Genomic DNA, 20,262 nt, shown 5'->3' with positions numbered 1-20,262 from the left:
TGATGGGGGAGTCGCTAATAACTCAAACGTCACTGGCAGGGCCTTACGGGCACAAGCTCCGTGTCAGACTGAACTTCCTTTGCCTCCATAAAGCTGCCAACACTCCTGAGTAACCTTGAATTGGAGAGAAGCAGGTTGCTGCTCTCCAAATTCTTGCAATGTTTTTAAGCAGAAGTCTCACTGTCCGGGGCTTACACTTCATTTTCAGGGAACACAGAGTCCGGCATTCCCTGGAGATGGAACTTCAGGAATCTCAGACAGCGTGGTCCTAAAACAGAGGTTCTCAACCCAAGGGTCATGACTCCCCGAGGGTTGAAACAGAGGCGTCTCACCTTGATCTTTCCCGTTGCTAATCAGGAATGAGGGGGTGGGCTAGAAGGGAAAGGGCCCCATCAAGGGGTCCCGGGATGGAGAAGGTTGAGAATCACTAACACATTTTAAATTTTTCTTTCACCAGCAACTGTCTTGCTTCAAACCCAGATTTCAGAACCGTTTTCCCTAGGTGTGTGACCTGTGGTGACCTAGGCCACGGGAAGTCTTTGTCTTGGCTAGAAAAGGAAGAGGATACACACTATCATCATAGGACCTAATCACATCAGCCATACCATCAGGGGCTCGTTCACCTGCACATCTACCAATGTGATCTATGCCATCATGTGCCAGCAATGCCCCTCTGCCATGTACATTGGCCAAACCGGACAGTCTCTACGCAAAAGAATTAATGGACACAAATCTGACATCAGGAATCAAAATACTCAAAAACCAGTGGGAGAACACTTTAACCTGTCTGGTCATTCAGTGACAGACCTGCGGGTGGCTATATTACAACAGAAAAACTTCAAAAACAGACTCCAAAGAGAGACTGCAGAGCTAGAATTGATATGCAAACTAGACACAATCAACTCCGGTTTGAATAAGGACTGGGAATGGCTGAGCCATTACAAACGTTGACTCTATCTCCCCTTGTAAGTACTCTCACACTTCTTATCACACTGTCTGTACTCGGCTAGCTTGATTATCACTTCAAAAGTTTTTTTTCTCTTAATTAATTGGCCTCTCAGAGTTGGTAAGACAACTCCCACCTGTTTATGCTCTCTGTATGTGTATATATAGATCTCCTCATTATATGTTCCATTCTATATGCATCCGAAGAAGTGGGCTGTAGTCCACGAAAGCTTATGCTCTAATAAATTTGTTAGTCTCTAAGGTGCCACAAGTACTCCTGTTCTTCTTTTTACACTATAGTGTATGTTTCTTTACTTTAAAAGGCGACCATGGAGCAGAATGCCATGGGGAACACTGAAAGGAAAAGGACCGGTCTGATTCTTTCCCCAGGGCTCTCTCATTCTGCAGTGACATACAAGTGTGTTAGACAACCGGTGCCTCAGATCTGCAGGCAGCTCTCAACAGAATGCACATTCCGGAAGTCATTCTTTACAGTCGTTTTGCGATACTACAAGCAAAGTGAAACAGTGAGAAATCAAGGATCCTTATGGTTATGCCTCAAACCACAAACTTTCCCTTCACACAGCTGTTATAATTAAAAACAAATTACCAGCCTGCTGTGATATTTCAGATTTTTCAGTCAGCGGCTACTGCATTCAACTTCCAAAATTGACTAGCCAGTTACAAATCTGTACGTTAGCCCATAAGAGAATGTAGCCCTTTGGATCTGTGCCGAGCCCCTATTCGCAGATGGCAACGTGCAGTTTCCGAAGCTGCTGTTCTGGTCCATTTGTCCTCCTCTCTTCGTGCTTTGCTCTTCATTCCTGATCCCCCTCGCCCCACAGACACACACTGCTCACCTAAATTCAAAATTTACTTACTGCACGGCAGCATATCAAGCCCCCAGTTCATGGCTATCATCTTATTCCTGCAGGTTCAAATATCCCCAACCCAATATTTACAATTCTGCAATAACTGCAGCTGATGTTCTATGGAAAAGTCCATTTCCCTGAAGGACAGATTAGGGTTTTCACTAAATGGGCTCACTTGAGTGAGACACACAGAGAGGGGTGGGGGTTGGGGAAGCAGAAAGGAAAGAAAACAAAAGGGAAGAGTTTATTTTTAATTGTCTTTTAACTGCAGACATTAACATAAAGGACAAGGCTCTAGGGCTGTCTTTTTTGTTGGTGGTGGTGGTGACCGTAAATGATTCCTTTAATGTAGTTTTTGATATAGAACCCAAATTAGCTCTAATAAAAAGGGATAATAAAGCCGGCTCTTATACAAAAATAAACTCCTCCTAGCTGTCAAGCCTGAACCATTATCAAGAGGAAGCCACATTCTCATTTCAATTAACCTTGTTTGCACCCCACTACGTCCACGCAAATAACAATAACATTAATTCAAGGCACTGGTGCGGGGCCTCCATATTAGACAGCTTTGAATATGTACATGCTTTGGAGCTGGCAGCTAATGAACCCGAAACTCAACGTGAATTTCCAAATTGCTCACAACAGAGTTTTGAAGCTCTATTAGGGAGAAAAATGCTGATTCTTTTCAAGTTCCTCAAGGGGAAAAGCTGTTGTAACAGCAGCATGCCTCTGCCCAAGTCCTAGCCTCTCGCTAACCTTCATTCGCAAACCCATTCATTCACACTTACTGTTCTCCCTAAATCATCAGGAAGAGGCAGGGCCTGCTTCTCCACACAGCCCCACCCCACAACCCAACAGCAATTTCAGATCCACTCTTGGCCAAGCTGGCTTTGTTCTGGATGCCTGCTCCTCAAAGGGGCTGCGGCCGAACCGGCATCCCGCACCTTTACCTGCCCTCCTGTCAATACCTGCCTCGCTTTCTCTGCCATTGATACGGTAACAGCAGCTTTGCTTTTCAGACTGTACGCAGGGTACCAGTGCAAATGAAACTGATCTCCCTCAAGGTCTACTTAATCCTGCCTCAACACCGGGGATGGACTAGGTGCCTCAACGCAGGGGATGGACTAGGTGCCTCAACACCGGGGATGGACTAGGTGCTTCAACGCAGGGGATGGACCTCTGGAGGTCCCTTCCAGCCCTACATTTCTAGGATTCTCCCCTTACCAGGACAGCAAAATACCAAACTCGTCCTAATCTCTGCTTTGGACAGCCCCATGTCGTGCCTGCCATGTGATCTAGGCTAGAGGGAGTATAGCTTATGACCGGGGAGAAGAATCTGCTATAACCCAGGGACCAATTGGTGCCAACTGGCAGAGGGCATGGAGGGTTTTACAGGGATATATACATAATAGTTCACCAAAGAGTGGCACGAAAGGTCTCTACCGAGAGCCAGTAGCCCATTATACTCATTACAAAACGTACATATGGATATGATTTCTAAAGTTATGTATCTATCATGAAAATTATGTTCTTAAGATCATGGAGTCAAGGCCCGTCACCAGGAGGTGACATATCTCAGACAGGTTCCTTTCCAGCAGGAGATGCCAGACACTGATCTCCCTGTCCGATCATATGTGTATTATCTGCCTCCCAGTGGAGGCCTATTTGCATACTGAGCCAGGTGCCTGTCAAAAAGCTGTGAAATCTAGAAGAGAAAATCTATAGGAAGAAACAAAACAGTGGGGGAGGGAAGTGCCCTGTTTACAAATGAAGACAAAGGATGGGACTTGTATATCTTGGAACGCAAAGGAACACACTGGGTCCTTCGCCTAGGAGGTAAGCTGTCCGTGTGTCTGTCTCATAGAAGGATCCATACCAAGCCTGGCTGTAAAAGGCTCCAAGGACTTAGGGTGAGCACTATTCTATAAGACATGAGTCTAGCTTATAGAATGTGTGTTATGATTTTATTTCATATGTAGCCATTTGTTTCCAATACATCTCCTTGGTATTACTTGAATTTATTTCATATGTAGCCATTTGTTTCCAATACATCTCCTTGGTATTACTTGAATCTCTGCTTTGCTAAATAAACGTATTCCTGTTTTCACCATAAACATTGTGACGTTACACTCCATAATATTCATGGAAAGATTGTTATGATATGAATATGGCATAACTAAGATATGTTTTGTGCAAGATGGGTCATGTGAGATATCACTGGAAAGGTTATGATTTACTGAATGTGATTATCCAGTTTGTATGCATGCATCATTTCTGTATCTAAAGGTAGGAATATTGACTATGTAACAATTACAACTGTGTGTGTACTTGGGAAACACCCACCAGACAACAGGCATCAGCCTTGATGGGCTATTAAGGAAGAAACCATAAGACTTTGAAGATACTAATATCTCTCCTTCCTGAGAAGCTGGTACATTGCTTTGACACTACAAGGTCAGGTGGTCATGTCACCTGGTACTAATCACCATCTTGGACTTCTAGGGATTTTCCACTAAAAGGGGGGGAGAGTTGAGTCCAGGCTGGAGAAGGGATCTGGTCTGTGAATACGGTGTCTGAAGATTTAAGCTGCAAGCAGGGTAGCTAACCTTCACAAATTTCTGCATCCCGCTCAGAAGCAACATTTAGGGTGAGAAATTACTTCCTGAAACCAGTCTCTAAGATCTTAAGCTTAGTATGCATGTTTTGTTTTATTTGCTTAGTAATCTGCTTTGTTCTGTCTGCTATCCCTTATAGGCACTTAAGATCTGCCTTTTGTAGTTAATATCTATCATGAACGTTAATTTCTTGAGATCAAGGCATCAAGGCCTGGCTTTGTTTATTATAAAACCCAGTTTGTGCAATTTATAACTGGGGGGGGGGGGGGGGGGGCAAGAAGTTGTGCATATCTTCCTCCATATTGAGGGAGGGGGCAAATTTATGAGCTTACGTTGTATAGATTTCTCTACAGCGCAGGACATTATTATTTTGGGTACTTTCCAGAGGGGAGCTGCACTTGAGTGCTGGGTGATTTCCTAGCTGAGTCTTCTCATAGAGAGCTGCCTGCAGTCAGTCAGTCAGTGAGTGCGTGCGCTGCCAGAGGCCGGAGAGCCTGATTCAGCAAAACAGGGAGAGGGAGCCCAAGCTAGTGGAGCAGGCAGGCTCAGTGAAACCCCAGTACATCAGGTGGCATCCCAGATTGGGGGTCCAACCAGTCACAAACATATCTAAGTGCTGCATGTTAAGCGCAGTGGTGATCTGAGGCAGAACTAGTAAGCTGGGGTGCACTGTTTCTTTCGAAGCGGCGAATCTGTGAACGCTGTGAGCGTCTAGCACACCAGGGGCTGGATGCTCCAGGGAGATGCTCGGAGCGCTCAGGGGTTGGAGTGTGCCAATTGCTAACCGGTAGAGAGAGCAGGGCTGGTAAGGCCTAGAGGGGAGTGCTTGTATTGCCCGTGGCTAGTGGAGCTGGGGAGTTGACCGCTGACAGGCAAGCACAGACAAGGCTTCCTCGTACCCAGGGCAGGTGGTAGTGAGGTGCTTCCCAGCCCTGGATGTCCCTGAAGCGTCACACCTGCCCACCATGAGGCACAAAGGGCTGGACAAATTTTGAGCAGAAGGTTAATAAAAATGGTCCTGGTTATTTGTTCTGTAGAGGCCAGTCACTGTGCACCACATGACGTGTCAGAAGAGAGGGTCTAATTACCTATCTAGGAACTTCCACGGCCGTATTATCAGAGCATCTCACAATAATTAATGGAGCAACTTTTGCTACACCCCTGTGTGGTACAGAAGGTCGTCCCCCTTTTACAGATGGGGAACAGAGGCACAAAGCAGATGAAGTGATTTGCCCCAGGTCACACAGGAAGTCTGTGCCACAGCCACAAACTGAACCCAGGTATCCTGAATCCCAGCCCCATGGCCTAACCACTAGCCCATTCTTCCACCACTGGGTAAGGCCCCCAAGGAGATTTCACGTTACCTCAGACCAATACGGAACAACGGCTCACATGTGAAAATGAGCAGGGCTATTCTGGTGGGGCCCTGAGCGTCTCGCTCCCACACAGAAAAACAAAAGGTAAATCAGAGTAAAATAAAGGGACCGGCTGCAAAATCCCATGCACCATTCACAGCCATTAGACTGCTTATTATCTAGTAACCAACCAACAATGCACTAAGGTGCTTTCAACAGAACAGCTTCTCCCACATAAAGGCTACAAGCAGAGCAACCGCTCCATTGTCCCGAGAATATCGTGCCCATGTGCACGTTCCACTAGGGGCTTCCACAGCTGCAGTAACTTTTCCACTGACTAGCCCGTCAGCTGCAGCAAAGGACCAACGGGCGCTTCCTTACAACGCGCCGCAGCATCCACCGATCACGCTGACCTAGAGCTGCCACGGAGACGTCAGCAGGCGAAGGAATGCTCCGCTCACCTTGCCAAACTGGGGGATTTTCAAGGGCGGAAGCAGCCTGGATTTGTGTGCCTGTTTTCCTGCAAAGCTACATGAGCTTTACGCACATAGAGCTCTAACAAGCTATAAAATCCATGTGCTCAAACACCAGAGTACTGGGCATGTTAGAAAAACCTACTGTGCCCAGACAATGCCTGGGCATGCTCCCTCTACGCACGCACGCTCCTGCGTAGCAATATTAATGACAGATATTTTGGAGCATTGACAAGCCTGAGTTACAGTAAACCACATTAACTGCCCTCATCCTTGTGCTCTTTTTACACTCACTCGTGCTAAGGGGAACCATCACAGGAGACGTACTGCTCCCATGTGAGCTGGTGGGAAAGGTGCATGTGGGAGCATCAGTGGCTGAGAGTGGTGGGTTAGTGATTTCTGGATCACTACCAGTAACAGCCGCAAACTAGGTGGCGCAACAGGGAGGAGGTGAGGCTTTAACACGTGAAGGTGCAAAATGGACATAGTGGCACCGCGAACAGCTGATTTAAGCAGCACAATCTAAACTGGGTATTTCCCAGCCTGTCTGAGGCACTGTACATTTCTGTAAGGGTGCGGGAGGACCACCAACCCCGCAGGAGAGGGCAAGATGGACAGCTGTAAACGCTGGAACCGCTGGCTAAAGCACGATAGGACTATGAAGCTTACCAAGCAGAGGGTACCAGCAAGTGTTGTGTATGTTCAGAGCACAGATATTTAGGGGTGGACTGATGGGGGCGGGGGCAGCGAGAGGGAAAGAATCTTATTACCCTACAATTTAGGAAGATTTACACTGATTTCCTGGCAATTTACTCTACAAGAATCTACCCAGTGATCAACCCCAGATCTGATATGGATGGAGACTGGTACCTCTTCACCCACACTCTGCTTTGAAGTTAACAATGCCAAGAGAAAGTCACAAAAGCTCAGCTCGAATAGTTAAAACAATAAATAACCACCCAAAACTGCTCATTTGAAGAGCAAGTGGAATTTGCCCTGCCTGGCAAATTCCAAGCAGCAGAAAACCACTTTCCTTCCTTTGCTGAATGAATTCACCTGTCTCTCTCTTTGGATTGGTGTGTGATAAATGAGGCTAACATCACCTTTGCTAGTAATCACACAGGTTAACAGGAAGCTACAGAAGTGAATGCCGGAGTCGCCTCTTGCTTTGGGGAGCCTGCTCCCTGAAGCCATAAATCACAGTGAATGGGCTCTGCACTCAGCAAAGAAGGCTGTTTCTCTTCCAGCCCACACTGACTACAAGATGGCAACCGGGGACCTTTGAACCGTTTAAGGGAGACTAATGCTGGGGACAGTCACTTTCCCCCTTTGGTAGCACAATGGACATTTTGGGAAATGCACTTACAATATTGGTTTTTCAGATGTACAGGAAACCCTGCATGCTCTTCTATGTCCAAGGCTCACTGCTATGACAGTTACTGCTTCTGGGTGGAGAGACGGCTTTGCTGACAAAACTATCCCTGGTAAAGGAAACCTACAGGTGGACAGAGTCCAACAGAAGCCTACAATCCTGTTCTTCTATCAGGGCACTGTTTTGTGGGAATGATCTTGCCACCTTTCCTCACACAAACGCCCTTTGAAGTCATTCTGCTCTCTAACACCTGAATACGATTTATCTCTAAATCAAAAAATGCCAGCTACCCAGCACACGGGGAGGGGTGTGAAATCCCAAATGTATGTAATAAAAACCGCTTGTGATACCCTGCATGACACACAGGGACAGGACTCTTGCCAGGGGCATATTAAGGCTCTGAATCAGGAAAGCGTCATCATTCAGGACAGCACTTAGGTACATTCTTAACTTTAAGCATCATTATTATGCTTTAAATTGTGGTGGCCCCACTCAGGATCAGGGCCCGTCGTGCTGGGAGCTGTACGAACACAGGACACAGTCCCTTCCCTGGAGTCAGAGAGAATAAGCCTGTGCTCCAGTGCTGTCTGGAACAGGGATGGCTAAGGCAGGCCTCTAGAGGAAACAGAGGGGTGCTGGGAAAGGTGAGGAAGTGGTCAGGAAGCCAGGAGGAAGAGACTGGGTAAGGTAAGGACTGTGGACTTTCCCAGCTGACACAGCTTAAGCTTTATGCTTGCTTGGGGAGGGGAGTTTGGGCCGGGCTGCAGACAGCCCCAGGTCCTGAGTCTCAGTAGGCCAGGATAGCGAAAATGCCCTGCACAGGATTGTGTGCACCTTAAAGTGACCATGCAGTATTTTCTCTCTTTTCCGGTGTCACCCCCATCCCATTCCCGCGGCCTATAGCCCATGTGGCATTGTCCCGAGCTATTTTCACATCTCCACCCAGAAAGGTCCAATAATTTTAACCTGTGTTTAGAAATAAAATCTGGCCTGCTCCTGACTGAAGGCATGGATTGGGGGTGAGTGGGCAGGACAGAGCGGGACATGTGGGGGAGGCAGGGATGGTGAAGTGGGCTGCGGATGAGAGGCACACAGACTGGAGGTGAGGGACTGCATGGCATGGTTCTATGCTATCTACTCTAGGAATGGGAGATTCTCACCCTTGCCCTTTAATAAGTGCAAACAGGCAGCAAAAGGTCAAGCTGTTATTTTAGGGGCACCCTTAAGATTGGGTGGAGGGAACGGGGTAGCTCTGGGGAACTGGCTGATCATTTCCAGCCATTTCACTCTAAGGGGTTTCTCTGAGGTTGGACACGTTCAGTAATGCTGCCTGGGGTGTTCACAGGACTCCACTGAAACACTTGCAACAGTCACTTAAAAAAAAAAGAATAATAAGGCTGCTTGTTTTAACCCTCACTGTCCCAGTGTTCCTGAGAGCCCAGAGACAAGCGCTCGGTCAGGGCGGGCATGTAGTAGAAGGGGGAAAATGCTAAGGAAATGTTACAGCTTCAGGCTTACAATGTAGCAGAGATTTTAGGTGTGATTAGATACGAGAAATGCCTTCACAACATGCCTCTAAGCACTGCAGGATATAGACACCCACACAAGCATGACTACAGATCTGGATAGTTCTACTCAATACACTAGTGCTAATACACTGCCTGACTGGATCAACCCCAGGTCCCTCTAGTCCACTGTCCGGTCTCTCAGCCATCGGCACCAGATACTTCAAATGAAGCTGTCAGGAACCCGCAATAGCAAATGTGGGATAAACGGCCCCTCACATTCGGGCTCTTTCTGATCTCTAATAGTTGGAGACTGGGTCAGGCTCTGAAGCATGAAGTGTAATTTCCTTCCAAAACGGTTGTTAGCTTTAACTGTAACAACGGATATTATTGATCTCCACATAAGCATCCAATCCCTTTCTGAATCTTGCTAAGTTCTTGGTCTCAACAACGACTTCCACAGTCCAGTTACACAGTGTATAAAAAAAAAATCACTTTTTATCATTTCTGAATTCCCCATCTTTTGAAGTCATCAAATCTCTCCTTGATCTTGTGTTCTGAGACAGGGAGGACAGACGTTCCTGATCTGCACTCTCTAGACCAGAGATGGGCAAACTGCGGCCCGCGGGCTGGACCCTCCTGCCCAGCCCTTGAGCTCCCGGCCAGGGAGGCTAGCCCCTGGCCCCTCCCTTGCTGTCCGCCCTCCCCCACAGCCTCAGCTTCTTGTGCCACCAGTGCTCTGGGCGGCGGGGCTGCGAGCTCCCGCCGGGCAGCATGGCTGAAGAACCACCAGCCTGCTCCGGTGCTTTAGACTGTGTGGTGGCGTGGCTGGCTCCAGCCGGGCAGCGCAGCTGCCAGCCCTGGTGCTCTGAGTGGCATGATAAGGGGACGGGGAGAGGGGGGTTGGATAAGGGGCAGGGGACCCTGGGGGGCAGTCAGGGGACAGGGAGAATGGGGCGGTTGGATGGGGTGGAGATTCTGGTGGGGGTGGTCAGGGGATGGAGAACAGGGGGGTTGGATAGACATGGGAGTCCCGGGGGGCATGTCGAGGGTAGGGATGTGGATAGGGGTCGGGACAGTCAGGAGACAGGGAGCAGGGGGGTTGGATGGGGCAGGGGGTCCCGGGAGGGGGCAGTCTGGGGACAAGGAGGGCAGGGGATGGATGGGTCAGAGGTTCTGAGGGGGGCAGTCAGGGGGCAGAAAGTGGGAGGGAGCAGGGGCCAGGCTGTTTGGGGAGGCACAGCCTTCCCTACCGGGCCCTCCATACAGTTTCGGAACCCCGATGTGGCCCTCAGGCCAAAAAGTTTGCCCACCCCTGCTCTAGACAGTACACAGTTTTACATACTGATGATTAAATGACTGCTCTACAAGTGCTGTGTGCACAAAAAGCCCCACATGGCACTTTGGCAAATAATTCAGAATACGAGTCAGATGGCCTTCAGGATAACTTCGGAGCTACCCATCAACCACAGCCAGAGAGAAAGAGAAACAAGTAAACTGCACCCAGAGATGAGAGCTGTTGAAAATGGTTCTGTTTCGAACACTGGTTAGACATGAGGGGCTGATGGTTAAATCCTCTGGCGGTATCGCTGGGTTAGTTAAAGCTCTATGTAATACATTGTGATTACATAAATGGCATAGAATCATAGAATATCAGAGTTGGAAGGGACCTCAAGAGGTCATCTAGTCCAACCCCCTGCTCAAAGCAGGACCAATCCCCAACTAAATCATCCCAGCCAGGGCTTTGTCAAGCCGGGCCTTAAAAACCTCCAAGGAAGGAGACTCCACCACCTCCCTAGGTAACGCATTCCAGTGTTTCACCACCCTCCTAGTGAAATAGTTTTTCCTGATATCCAACCTGGACCTCCCCCACTGCAACTTGAGACCATTGCTCCTTGTTCTGTCGAACATGATGGACTATGAATGAAACAGAGAGACATTCAACCAACAGGGAATGGACAAAGGAGAGACCAGAAGGTGGCATCTCCAGGGTGAGTTATGATGGTATCTTTGGATGATCTGTGGGACAAGCAACAAAAGCAATGCTTCCTGATCTGACAGCTCTCAGGTGCTTTGATTCCTGTAGTTAAAGTTGCACTAAAGCTGCTTTAGGCAAAACACATGCCAGAATTATACCCAGTGGGGCTGGAACAATTACTGAGTGACATGATGGAGGGGGGAGGCATAGTGTTTTGGATTTTTGGGGAGGGATCTTTTCCCTTTCACACCCCAGCCTCTTGCACCTCCACCACTAGAGCGGAACATGAAAACCAAACTGCTTCTGATACCGTGATCCCTGCTGCGGTGGGACCATGGGTTCCTAGGGGAATAAACCCTTCTGGCTCGGACATTAGCACCTCTAGTTTTTGTTCTGACTCTCTGTCAAGGGCTTGAGAACTTCTCTCTCATTCATACAGGCCCTGACTCAGCAAACCACTTAAGTGTGTGCTTAACAGGGGCAAAGTCCATCACGCCTCAGCAAAGAACCCAAGCATGTAAGTTAAGCACATTCTTAAGTCCCAGGGTTTCATTTAGGCATGTGCTTACGTGCTTTGCTGGATTGGGACCTCAGAAGTTACTTCCAATTTGAAGTCCTATCCAGCGAATGAAGATTAACCTGCTAAATTATCAGCCAATAATCGCTAAAAGAAAATCTAATTATCTCTCAACCTTAGTCTGTGTAATAAAACGAAAGAGCTCCGAACACTTCCAAGCAGAGTGAAAATGATGAAATTAAAAATCATTCTGCCAGACAGTTTCATTGTCTAGCTTTTCTTTAAAAAAGTTAATTTATGTCTCCAAACTACAGTACGTTCCAACATTCTCTCGGTCTGACCCCAGCTGTGGAGTGATTTAGAATGAAGCAGAGTCTTAAAGAGATGGCAAATGCTCCGACTCCGTGTGCTTGCGTTCTGATCTCAAGAGCTTAAATACCCCTTAACCAGACACGTAACCAGCACTGCAAACAGCCGCAGGTGCTCTAGTCTCAAATTCGCTGCTTAATGCACTAATATACTGATTCACCAAGTTGGTTTAAGAGGCACACTCTTCTCTCATTATAAGCTGGGACCCCGTAATGAGCCTGAACAGCTTGGCAAGCAAACTGCAAATGAACTCAATTTGAAACACTCTATAGCATAGACTTCCCTACATCCAGCAGAAGTGTTGCTTCCTTAGGTCAACTCTCTCATAAAGCTGGAATGTGCTCATTAGAAAACCATACAGACCTTATCTTTAGAAACTTTGTGTGAAAATGAACATGTCCCATCAGTCTTCTTGCATGTGCCACGGAGAAATCTGCCAAAGAACCGGAAAGGGGTTTAGAGACAGATCCGGAGTATTACAAATAGTTCACAGAAACACGCTATTTTAAACACAGAGACTATCCCCGGACTCACCATTTCATACTTGTACTAGCCTGAGGCACAGTTCAAGTGAACATTACATAACTGCTCCATACATTTCCTATTAAAGCCCATTTCACACATTAAACCGGTACTTATCTTTCCCCCTAAAAGAGCAAGTGATGGCTCACGAAAGATTTCTAGACAACTAAGTTACAGATCAGTAACCAGAGGGACAGGAGGTACAGACTACAGATGGAGTGTTTGAAACCCTGCGGTTATCAGGAGGATTATTTATACCTTGGCAGTGCCCAAAGGATCCAGTCACACTGGGGCGTCATTTTGCCAGGTACTGAACAGAAACAAAGGAAGGCCTGGTCCCCCGTCAGGGGTGTTTAAGGTCTGGATTCAAAGACGGGGAGGGGGGTGAGAGGGGGGATCAGATATGAACTCGGATGAAGATCAGAGCTCAAGATTCTGAAAACAAGCCCCTAAAATATGTGTAGGCATTTAGAGCCAGAGTCTTCCGATGAATCAGTATTTAGATACCACAGCGATAGCGGATTTTTAAATTCAGATAGACACATTCAGACCCAACTCTGTCAGTTACTGGAATCCTCCAAATACAGTCTCCAGATGCGATGCCCCTCAGAGTTACAGAGCACTGCTTGTGACACTATGACTGAAACGACATTTATTGCAGCAGGGAGCGTGCCTTCATCTCGGTAAAGCACGGTGTAAGTTTATGGATGTGCTCCAAATGATTTCTAGCAGCAGGAGTGGGGATCTGAAGAGGCATTTTCTTAAAGGAGAAATGATTTAAGATGACTTTTTAAAAGAATAATATCATAACATTAACAGTTGGGTAAGAAATGATGCTAGCAAAATTGTTCATTTTTCAAACATTTTACAGCAATAGGGCAAGTAAGATGAGCTGGGAACAGTCTTCAGTGCTTCTCTGTAATAAAGTAATATCCCTTCCCGGCTACACAGCATCTCAACCTGTAACATCCCACCGAACATTCCAGATTGCAACCGACACACACAATTCAGTTCAATTCAATGAGGTTTTATTGGCATGACAAGCTCCACAAGTGTTGCCACAGAGAATGACTCCTCAGGTCAGTGGTAAGTCAGATCCACACAGGTCTGATCCCCTGCATCCATTGGCTATTACTCTCCACTCCTGGCATGTTGCTACAAAAGGATATGTAAGGAGACGGCATCCTCTGGAGAGGAACATCACAGTGTGCAGCAGCGTTCAAAATTACACAGTTTAAATAATCTGCCATATGCTACTGGAGACTGCCGCCTGTCTTTGGAGGAAAAAATAATGGATTTACTGGAGGTTTTACATGAAGTCAGACTAACCCTGGGGAAGACGCTGCCCGGACCATGGCTTAAATGTTCAACAAGCACAGTACAGACACTCCCCGGGTTACGCAAGACCCGACATACGCAAATTCGACCTTATGCAAAAAGTTCCATAAGGCATAAATAAAATTTTCGAGTTGCGGAAAATAGTGTACGGGAAGGCACAGTAACTGTAGTGCGGTGTGCGGAGGAATACAGCGGTAGCATCTCCTACAAGGGAAGGCTTTGCGCTCTCACAGCCTCTCAGTCTCATGTTATTTCAGTGGTACTGTATTTCTGTTATTTCACCCCATCATTCAAATCACGCCCGTCTCCTCCTCTCCTTCCTCATCTACCAATTAAACCCATTGTCATCCACCACCAAAATGCAGCCTTAAGCGTGTCAGGGTAACAATAGGATTAAGGTAAATGCAATCTTTTTGTTGTCATGGTTTGTTTTTTATACTTGCACAATATACGTTTCCGACTTACGTCAAATTCGGGTTATGCAAGGCTTTCGGGAACGGAACGATGGTGTAAGTTGGGGAGCGTCTGTACTGGCATAGGTGGGAAGTGGAGTATAAAATAGGTGCACCACAGACCCCTGGTTAAAAAAATGTTTCATGTCTTTATTTCAGACCTGCTACCCCAGCATCTAACGCCACATGGCTCATTTGCTGGCACCCAGAATCGTAGGGCTCAATCCTGCAAGGCGCTGAGTGCCTTAATAATGTCACAGGATTGGGCCCCAGGAGGAGGCATGGGGACCGCCGGTCTGCAATACGTTACTTGTCTAATCAGTCATTTGTAAAATCGTTTTTTTCGGTGGAGCGTGTAGGACAATAAGCAAGGCTGGAGTCAACACAACCACCGTGTGACAGAAAGCAAACCACTAACGCCAAACCTTCACTCTAACCTTAGCAGCAGAAATCTGTAGCAGCTTTGGATGTGTGAGCACACAGCTGCAACGAGGTCTGTTGGTGCTGTGTGATGAGCAGGGGAGGTCAGAGTTGGAAGCAGAAGCGATGTCTGCATGTGGATCACTGACAGAGATGTCCAGGTGGCCTGGAATGCTGGGAACTTTTCCCTTAGCTTGGCATTCCCCTGTTCTGAAAGGCCTGGGCCAGTGGATGGGTCCTGAAGCAACTTTAACTGTTTGTTACCTGGGATTAGCTATAAAACAATGTCCGACTGCAGCACAGTCTCTTTCCCATCTCAGAGGCATTTTCAAAACTTCCCCCCTCAAGACTCAGAGTCATGTAGTGGTTTGTTCAGAGGGCCTAGCCCACAGTGAGGGGTGCTAGGAAATGTGTTTGCTCAGTTCCAGGAAAACAGACTGGGCTGAAAGCAGGAAGGTGGTTGCAACAGAGTCCAAATATCTTACGTCTTCACATGCTCCATCAAAGGGAAAACCTAACCTGAGAGGCAGAGAAGCTCACGCCTGTTACATGTCAAACCAGAAGCTCTTCCTCCTTTACTGAATTCTAGATACGCTCCCCAGGAGAGGTGTTTTATAATCGATCTTCTTAAAGCCATTCATATAGAATAAACAAGGGAAGGGAGGAAGAAGAGGATAGACTTTTGTAAAGTGCAGGCTAACAAGTCCTGCAGTTAAAACCCCACACTGCTCTGACGTCTATGTCACCAGCCCAGTTCGCCTAGCGGTGGCATGGACATGTTGAACAGGATTGGTGAAAGAACTTACCCTTCTGGAACTACTCCCCGCTGTGGCCTTGCGTAAACCATTTACTCTCTGCCTCACTTTCCCCAGCCACCAAACAGAGACAATATTTGGCCTCATAGAGGTGAGAAGAATCAGTGCTTGTCAGTAAGTTCTAAGCTTTACTATTAAATTTAAGGGATGTAGAACTTCACACTAGCCAGCATACATGTTGATTTAACATTAATGCTGATTCTTAGACAGGCTACACGAGTTACTACCTTTGATCTTTTGCCATAGAAAAACAACGTAATTATTATGGAAATATGATCTAGATGAAATTACAAAAGGTGGGTGCACAACTCGTTGAAAGACTGTACTCAAAGAGTAGTTATCAATGGCTCAATGTCAAACTGGGGTTGGGGAGGGTAATATCTAGTGGGGTCCTGCAGGGGTTTGTCCTGGGTCTGGTATTATTCAATATTTTTCTCTAATAACCTGGATAATGGAGTGGAGAGTACACTTATAAAATGTGTGGATGACATCAATCTGGGAGAGGTTTCAAACACTTTGGAGTATAGGGTTAGAATTCAAAACAACCTTGATAAATTATAAAAGTGGTTTGAAATCAACCAGATGAAATTAACTAAAGACAAGTGCAAAGTACTTTTCACTTAGGAAGGAAAAATCAAATACACAATTACAAAATGGGGAATGACTGGCTAGGCACTGGTACTAATGAAATAGACCTGGGGGTTATAACGGATCACAAATGGAACGTGAGTCAGCAATGTTAAGCAGTTGTGGAAAAGGTAGTACCATTCTGGGGGGTTGTGACTCTATGCACCCGCGTATTCACACCCTACGCACTATGGTAATAATCTTTGTACAAAATATGCCATGTGAGGCATCATTTGAAAACTAATATGTCACCGACCATTAATATTGATTAACCATTGATACGGTCTCCCACAGTATACTTGCCAGCAAGTTAAAGTAGTATGGATTGGATGAATGGACTATAAGGTGGATAGAAAGCTGGCTAAATCATCGGGCTCAACGGGTAGTGATCAATGGCTCCATGTCTAGTTGGCAGCCAGAATCAAGCGGAGTGCCCCAAAGGTCGGTTTTGTTCAATATCTTCATTAATGATCTGGAGGATGGCATGGACTGCATTCTCAGCAAGTTTGCAGATGACACTAAACTGGGAGGAGTGGTAGATACACTGGAGGATAGGGATAGGATACAGAGGGACCTAGACAAATTAGAGGATTGGGCCAAAAGAAATCTGATGAGGTTCAACAAGGACAAGTGCAGAGTCCTGCACTTAGGACAGAAGAATCTCATGCACTGCTACAGACTAGGGACCGAGTGGCTAGGCAGCAGTTCTGCAGAAAAGGACCTGGGGTTACAGTGGACGAGAAGCTGGATATGAGTCAACAGTGTGCCCTTGTTGCCAAGAAGGCTAACGGCATTTTGGGCTGTATAAGTAGGGGCATTGCCAGCAGATTGAGGGATGTGATCGTTCCCCTCTATTCGGCTTTGGTGAGGCCTCATCTGGAGAACTGTGTCCAGTTTTGGGCCCCATATTATAAGGATGTGGAAAAATTGGAAAGAGTCCAGCGGAGGGCAACAAAAATGATTAAGGGGCTGGAGCACATGACTTATGAGGAGAGGCTGAGGGAACTGGGATTATTTAGTCTGCAGAAGAGAAGAATGAGGGGGGATTTGATAGCTGCTTTCAACTACCTGAAAGGGGTTCCAAAGAGGAAGGATTTAGACTGCTCTCAGTGGTACCAGATGACAGAACAAGGAGTAATGGTCTCAAGTTGCAGTGGGGGTGGTTTAGGTTGGATATTAGGAAAAACTTTTTCACTAGGAGGGCGGTGAAGCACTGGAATGGGTTACCTAGGGAGGTGGTGGAATCTCCTTCCTTAGAGGTTTTTAAGGTCAGGCTTGACAAAGCCCTGGCTGGGATGATTTAGTTGGGGATTGGTCCTGCTTTGAGCAGGGGATTGGACTAGGTGACTTCCTGAGGTCCCTTCCAACTCTGATAGTCTATGATTCTATGATATTCTTGTGTGATGTATGTACTTGGTGTGTATCAAGACTTATGGATATATGCTGGAATTATTACTAGTGTGTGTTTAAACCAGGCACGTCAGTGTGGATGGTAATCGTCCTGCTCTACTTTGCCCTGGTGAGGCTTCAGCAGGAGTACTGTGTCCAGTTCTGGAAAACACACTTCAAGAAAGATGTGCACAAATCAGAGAGAATCCAGAGGAGAGCAACAAGAATGCAAAAAAAGTTTAGAAAACCTGACCTAAGGAGGAAAAGTTAAAAACCTGAGCACATTTAATTTTAACAAAGAAGACTGAGGCAGGGTCCTGATAACAGTCATCAAATATGTTAAGGACTGTTATAAAAAGGAAGGTGATCAGTTGCTCTCCATGTCCACTGAAGGTAGAACAAGAAGTAATCGGTTTAATCTGCAGCAAGGGAGATTTAAGTTAGATATTAGGAAAAACTTTCTAACTATAAGGATAATTAAGCTCTGGGGCTGGCTTCCATGGGAGGTTGTGGAATCACCATCACTGGAGGTTTTTAAGAACAGGTTGGACAAGCACCTGTCCGGGATGGTCTAAGTTTACTTGGTCCTGCCTCAGCACAGGGGGCTGGACTTGATGACTTCTTGAGGTCCCTTCCAACCCAACGTTGCTATGATTCTCAGAAATCTGTGTGTTTGTGGTTCCTGTTAAAAACTTACCAAAGACTGTTCTGGCATCCTTTGGGATGAAAAGCAATCTCCGGATTTAAGGCCATCATTACATTTAGTAAAGCAAATCTCTCTCCCTCTCTCTCACTCACACGCGCCCCGGTTCAAATAATGTTTTACTGGCATGACACGCACTTTGAAGATGTAAAATGCTATGCTAGTTCAAAGTATTGCTACTGTTTGGTCTGTTTCACTAAAATGTGTGACAGAGGCAAGGACAGACTGCAGGTGAGTTCTGTGTCCAACCATATTGAGATGAAGCACAAGTATGCGCTTGTGACGAGAAAAGTTACGTGTTCATGTGCCCACCTGGTGCAGACAGCTACTTTTTCCGGATCATGGATGTAGGGACAGCTCTCCCCACGGTTACATTTGCCAAAGCGGTTGTAGTACATACAATACTCCTTCTTCACTTTCTTCTGCTTGGCCTGACGAATGATGGCTAAACTCCGCTGAACAGCTCGGCTAAATGGAGGAAGAAAGAGATATTTAGATAACATTCCTAACTTCAAGGTAGCATCCTTACAACATACTGGGAAGTTTTCTTTCCATCAAACACAAGAGTCTAGGGTAAATGTTTCAAAAGCACCTATGTGACTCAGAAGCCCAATCCAACTTTCAAAAGTGATTTAAACACGTAGGGGCCCCAGTCTCATTGAATTTCAATGCACTTCAGGTTCCTAAGTCACTTAGGTGCTTTGAAAATTTTACCCAGTATTTCTAAAAAATTGCACTATGAAGTCTATGTTGCAGGATGCATCTGGGATAGGGGAAGAGTTGACTGCAGCTTTGAAGAACTACAACATATTTTTACAAACACTACATAGCACAGATCACAGCTAGTCTTGCTCTTTGCGTATACAACACAGCATGTGAATAATAATTAAGGTCCCGATTTAGAGGGCATTTCAGCACATGCCTAACTTTAAGCATGAGAGATGTTCCACCAAGTTCTCATGTGCTTAAAAGTAGGCACGTATTTAAGGGCCTCAATGAATTGGGACCTACATGTTCCTTGTAGGAGCACACGGTAACACCAAATATCAAATACCCACTACCTGCAGATACCAGAGGAAACTACCAAGTATTTCAAAGGTTGCTTAGCCCACATTTTGTGACAGTTGAAGCCCGTGATAAACTTCCAGCTGAGGAGACAGAAATATCCATGTACCGGAAAAGCTTTGTTATCCGGCATGTTGGGAGAATGGGGGGTTCCAGTTAGTCAAAAATTCCAGTTAACTAAGAGTTATATTTACCAATGGAGGGAGGGAGTTTGGGTGCGGGGTTCAGGCTCGAGGCAGGGGATTGGGGAGCAGGAAGGGGCTCGGGGTGCCGGATCTGGGCAGTGCTCACCTCGGGCAGCTCCTCACAAGCTGCGACATGTCCCTGCTGCTCCTAGGCAGAGGCACAGCCAGACGGCTCTGCACGCTGCCTCCACCCACAGGCACTGCCCCTGCAGCTCCCACTGGCTGTGGTTCCCAGCCAATGGGAGCTGTGGAGCCGGCGCTCAGGGCGGGATAGGGGCAGCGCACAGAGCCCCCATGACTGTTACTCCACCTAGGAGCAGCAGGGACATGTCGCCGCTTCCGGGGAGCCACGCGGAGCCAGGGAGGGAGACTGCCGTCTCTGAGCCGACCGGACTTTTAATGGAGATATCAGAAATGCTGATTTCTAGAGCTTTATGGTTGGTAAAGTGCCGGATAACACAGCTTTACTGTAGTTACCCGGTGACTACAGAGTTCCCATGTTCCAGGAGATCAGTAGGTCCAGGGGATGCATCGAGATCTGTCTCTGGTAAAATAGAGTGAGAGGGCTGATGTTTGATTCCTCTGCGTGCAGCTAATTACGTGGAAGAAAAGAGCTGAAGAAAGCTTTTAGAGGGCACAATACGTCTGATGGGTGCACACAAAACTAAACTCCTCCAATTCTCTTCCCATTTTGCATGTGTTGCTTCTTCAGCGATCAGGGATAACCATATCCCTCCCAAGTCTT

The 20,262-nt window shown here is 46.7% G+C and overlaps 1 protein-coding gene across 1 annotated transcript in view; it reads right to left on the bottom strand.

Annotated features, from left to right (window-relative positions):
- Positions 1-20,262, bottom strand: part of ZC3H3 (zinc finger CCCH-type containing 3) — a 341,104-nt gene that overhangs the window by 90,444 nt on the left and 230,398 nt on the right. Inside the window, exons 7-8 of the mRNA XM_054018877.1 lie at positions 18,580-18,735; positions 12,365-12,434 (exon numbers count right to left, since the gene is read on the bottom strand). Of these exons, the coding sequence (XP_053874852.1) occupies positions 12,365-12,434; positions 18,580-18,735 (226 nt within the window). The remainder of the gene's footprint in view (positions 1-12,364; positions 12,435-18,579; positions 18,736-20,262) is intronic.

Source organism: Malaclemys terrapin, chromosome 2 (assembly GCF_027887155.1).
Source record: "Malaclemys terrapin pileata isolate rMalTer1 chromosome 2, rMalTer1.hap1, whole genome shotgun sequence".
Lineage (NCBI taxonomy): Eukaryota > Metazoa > Chordata > Testudines > Emydidae > Malaclemys > Malaclemys terrapin.
Note: the sequence above shows the minus strand (reverse complement) of the source record. Positions and strands in the feature narration are given on the sequence as shown.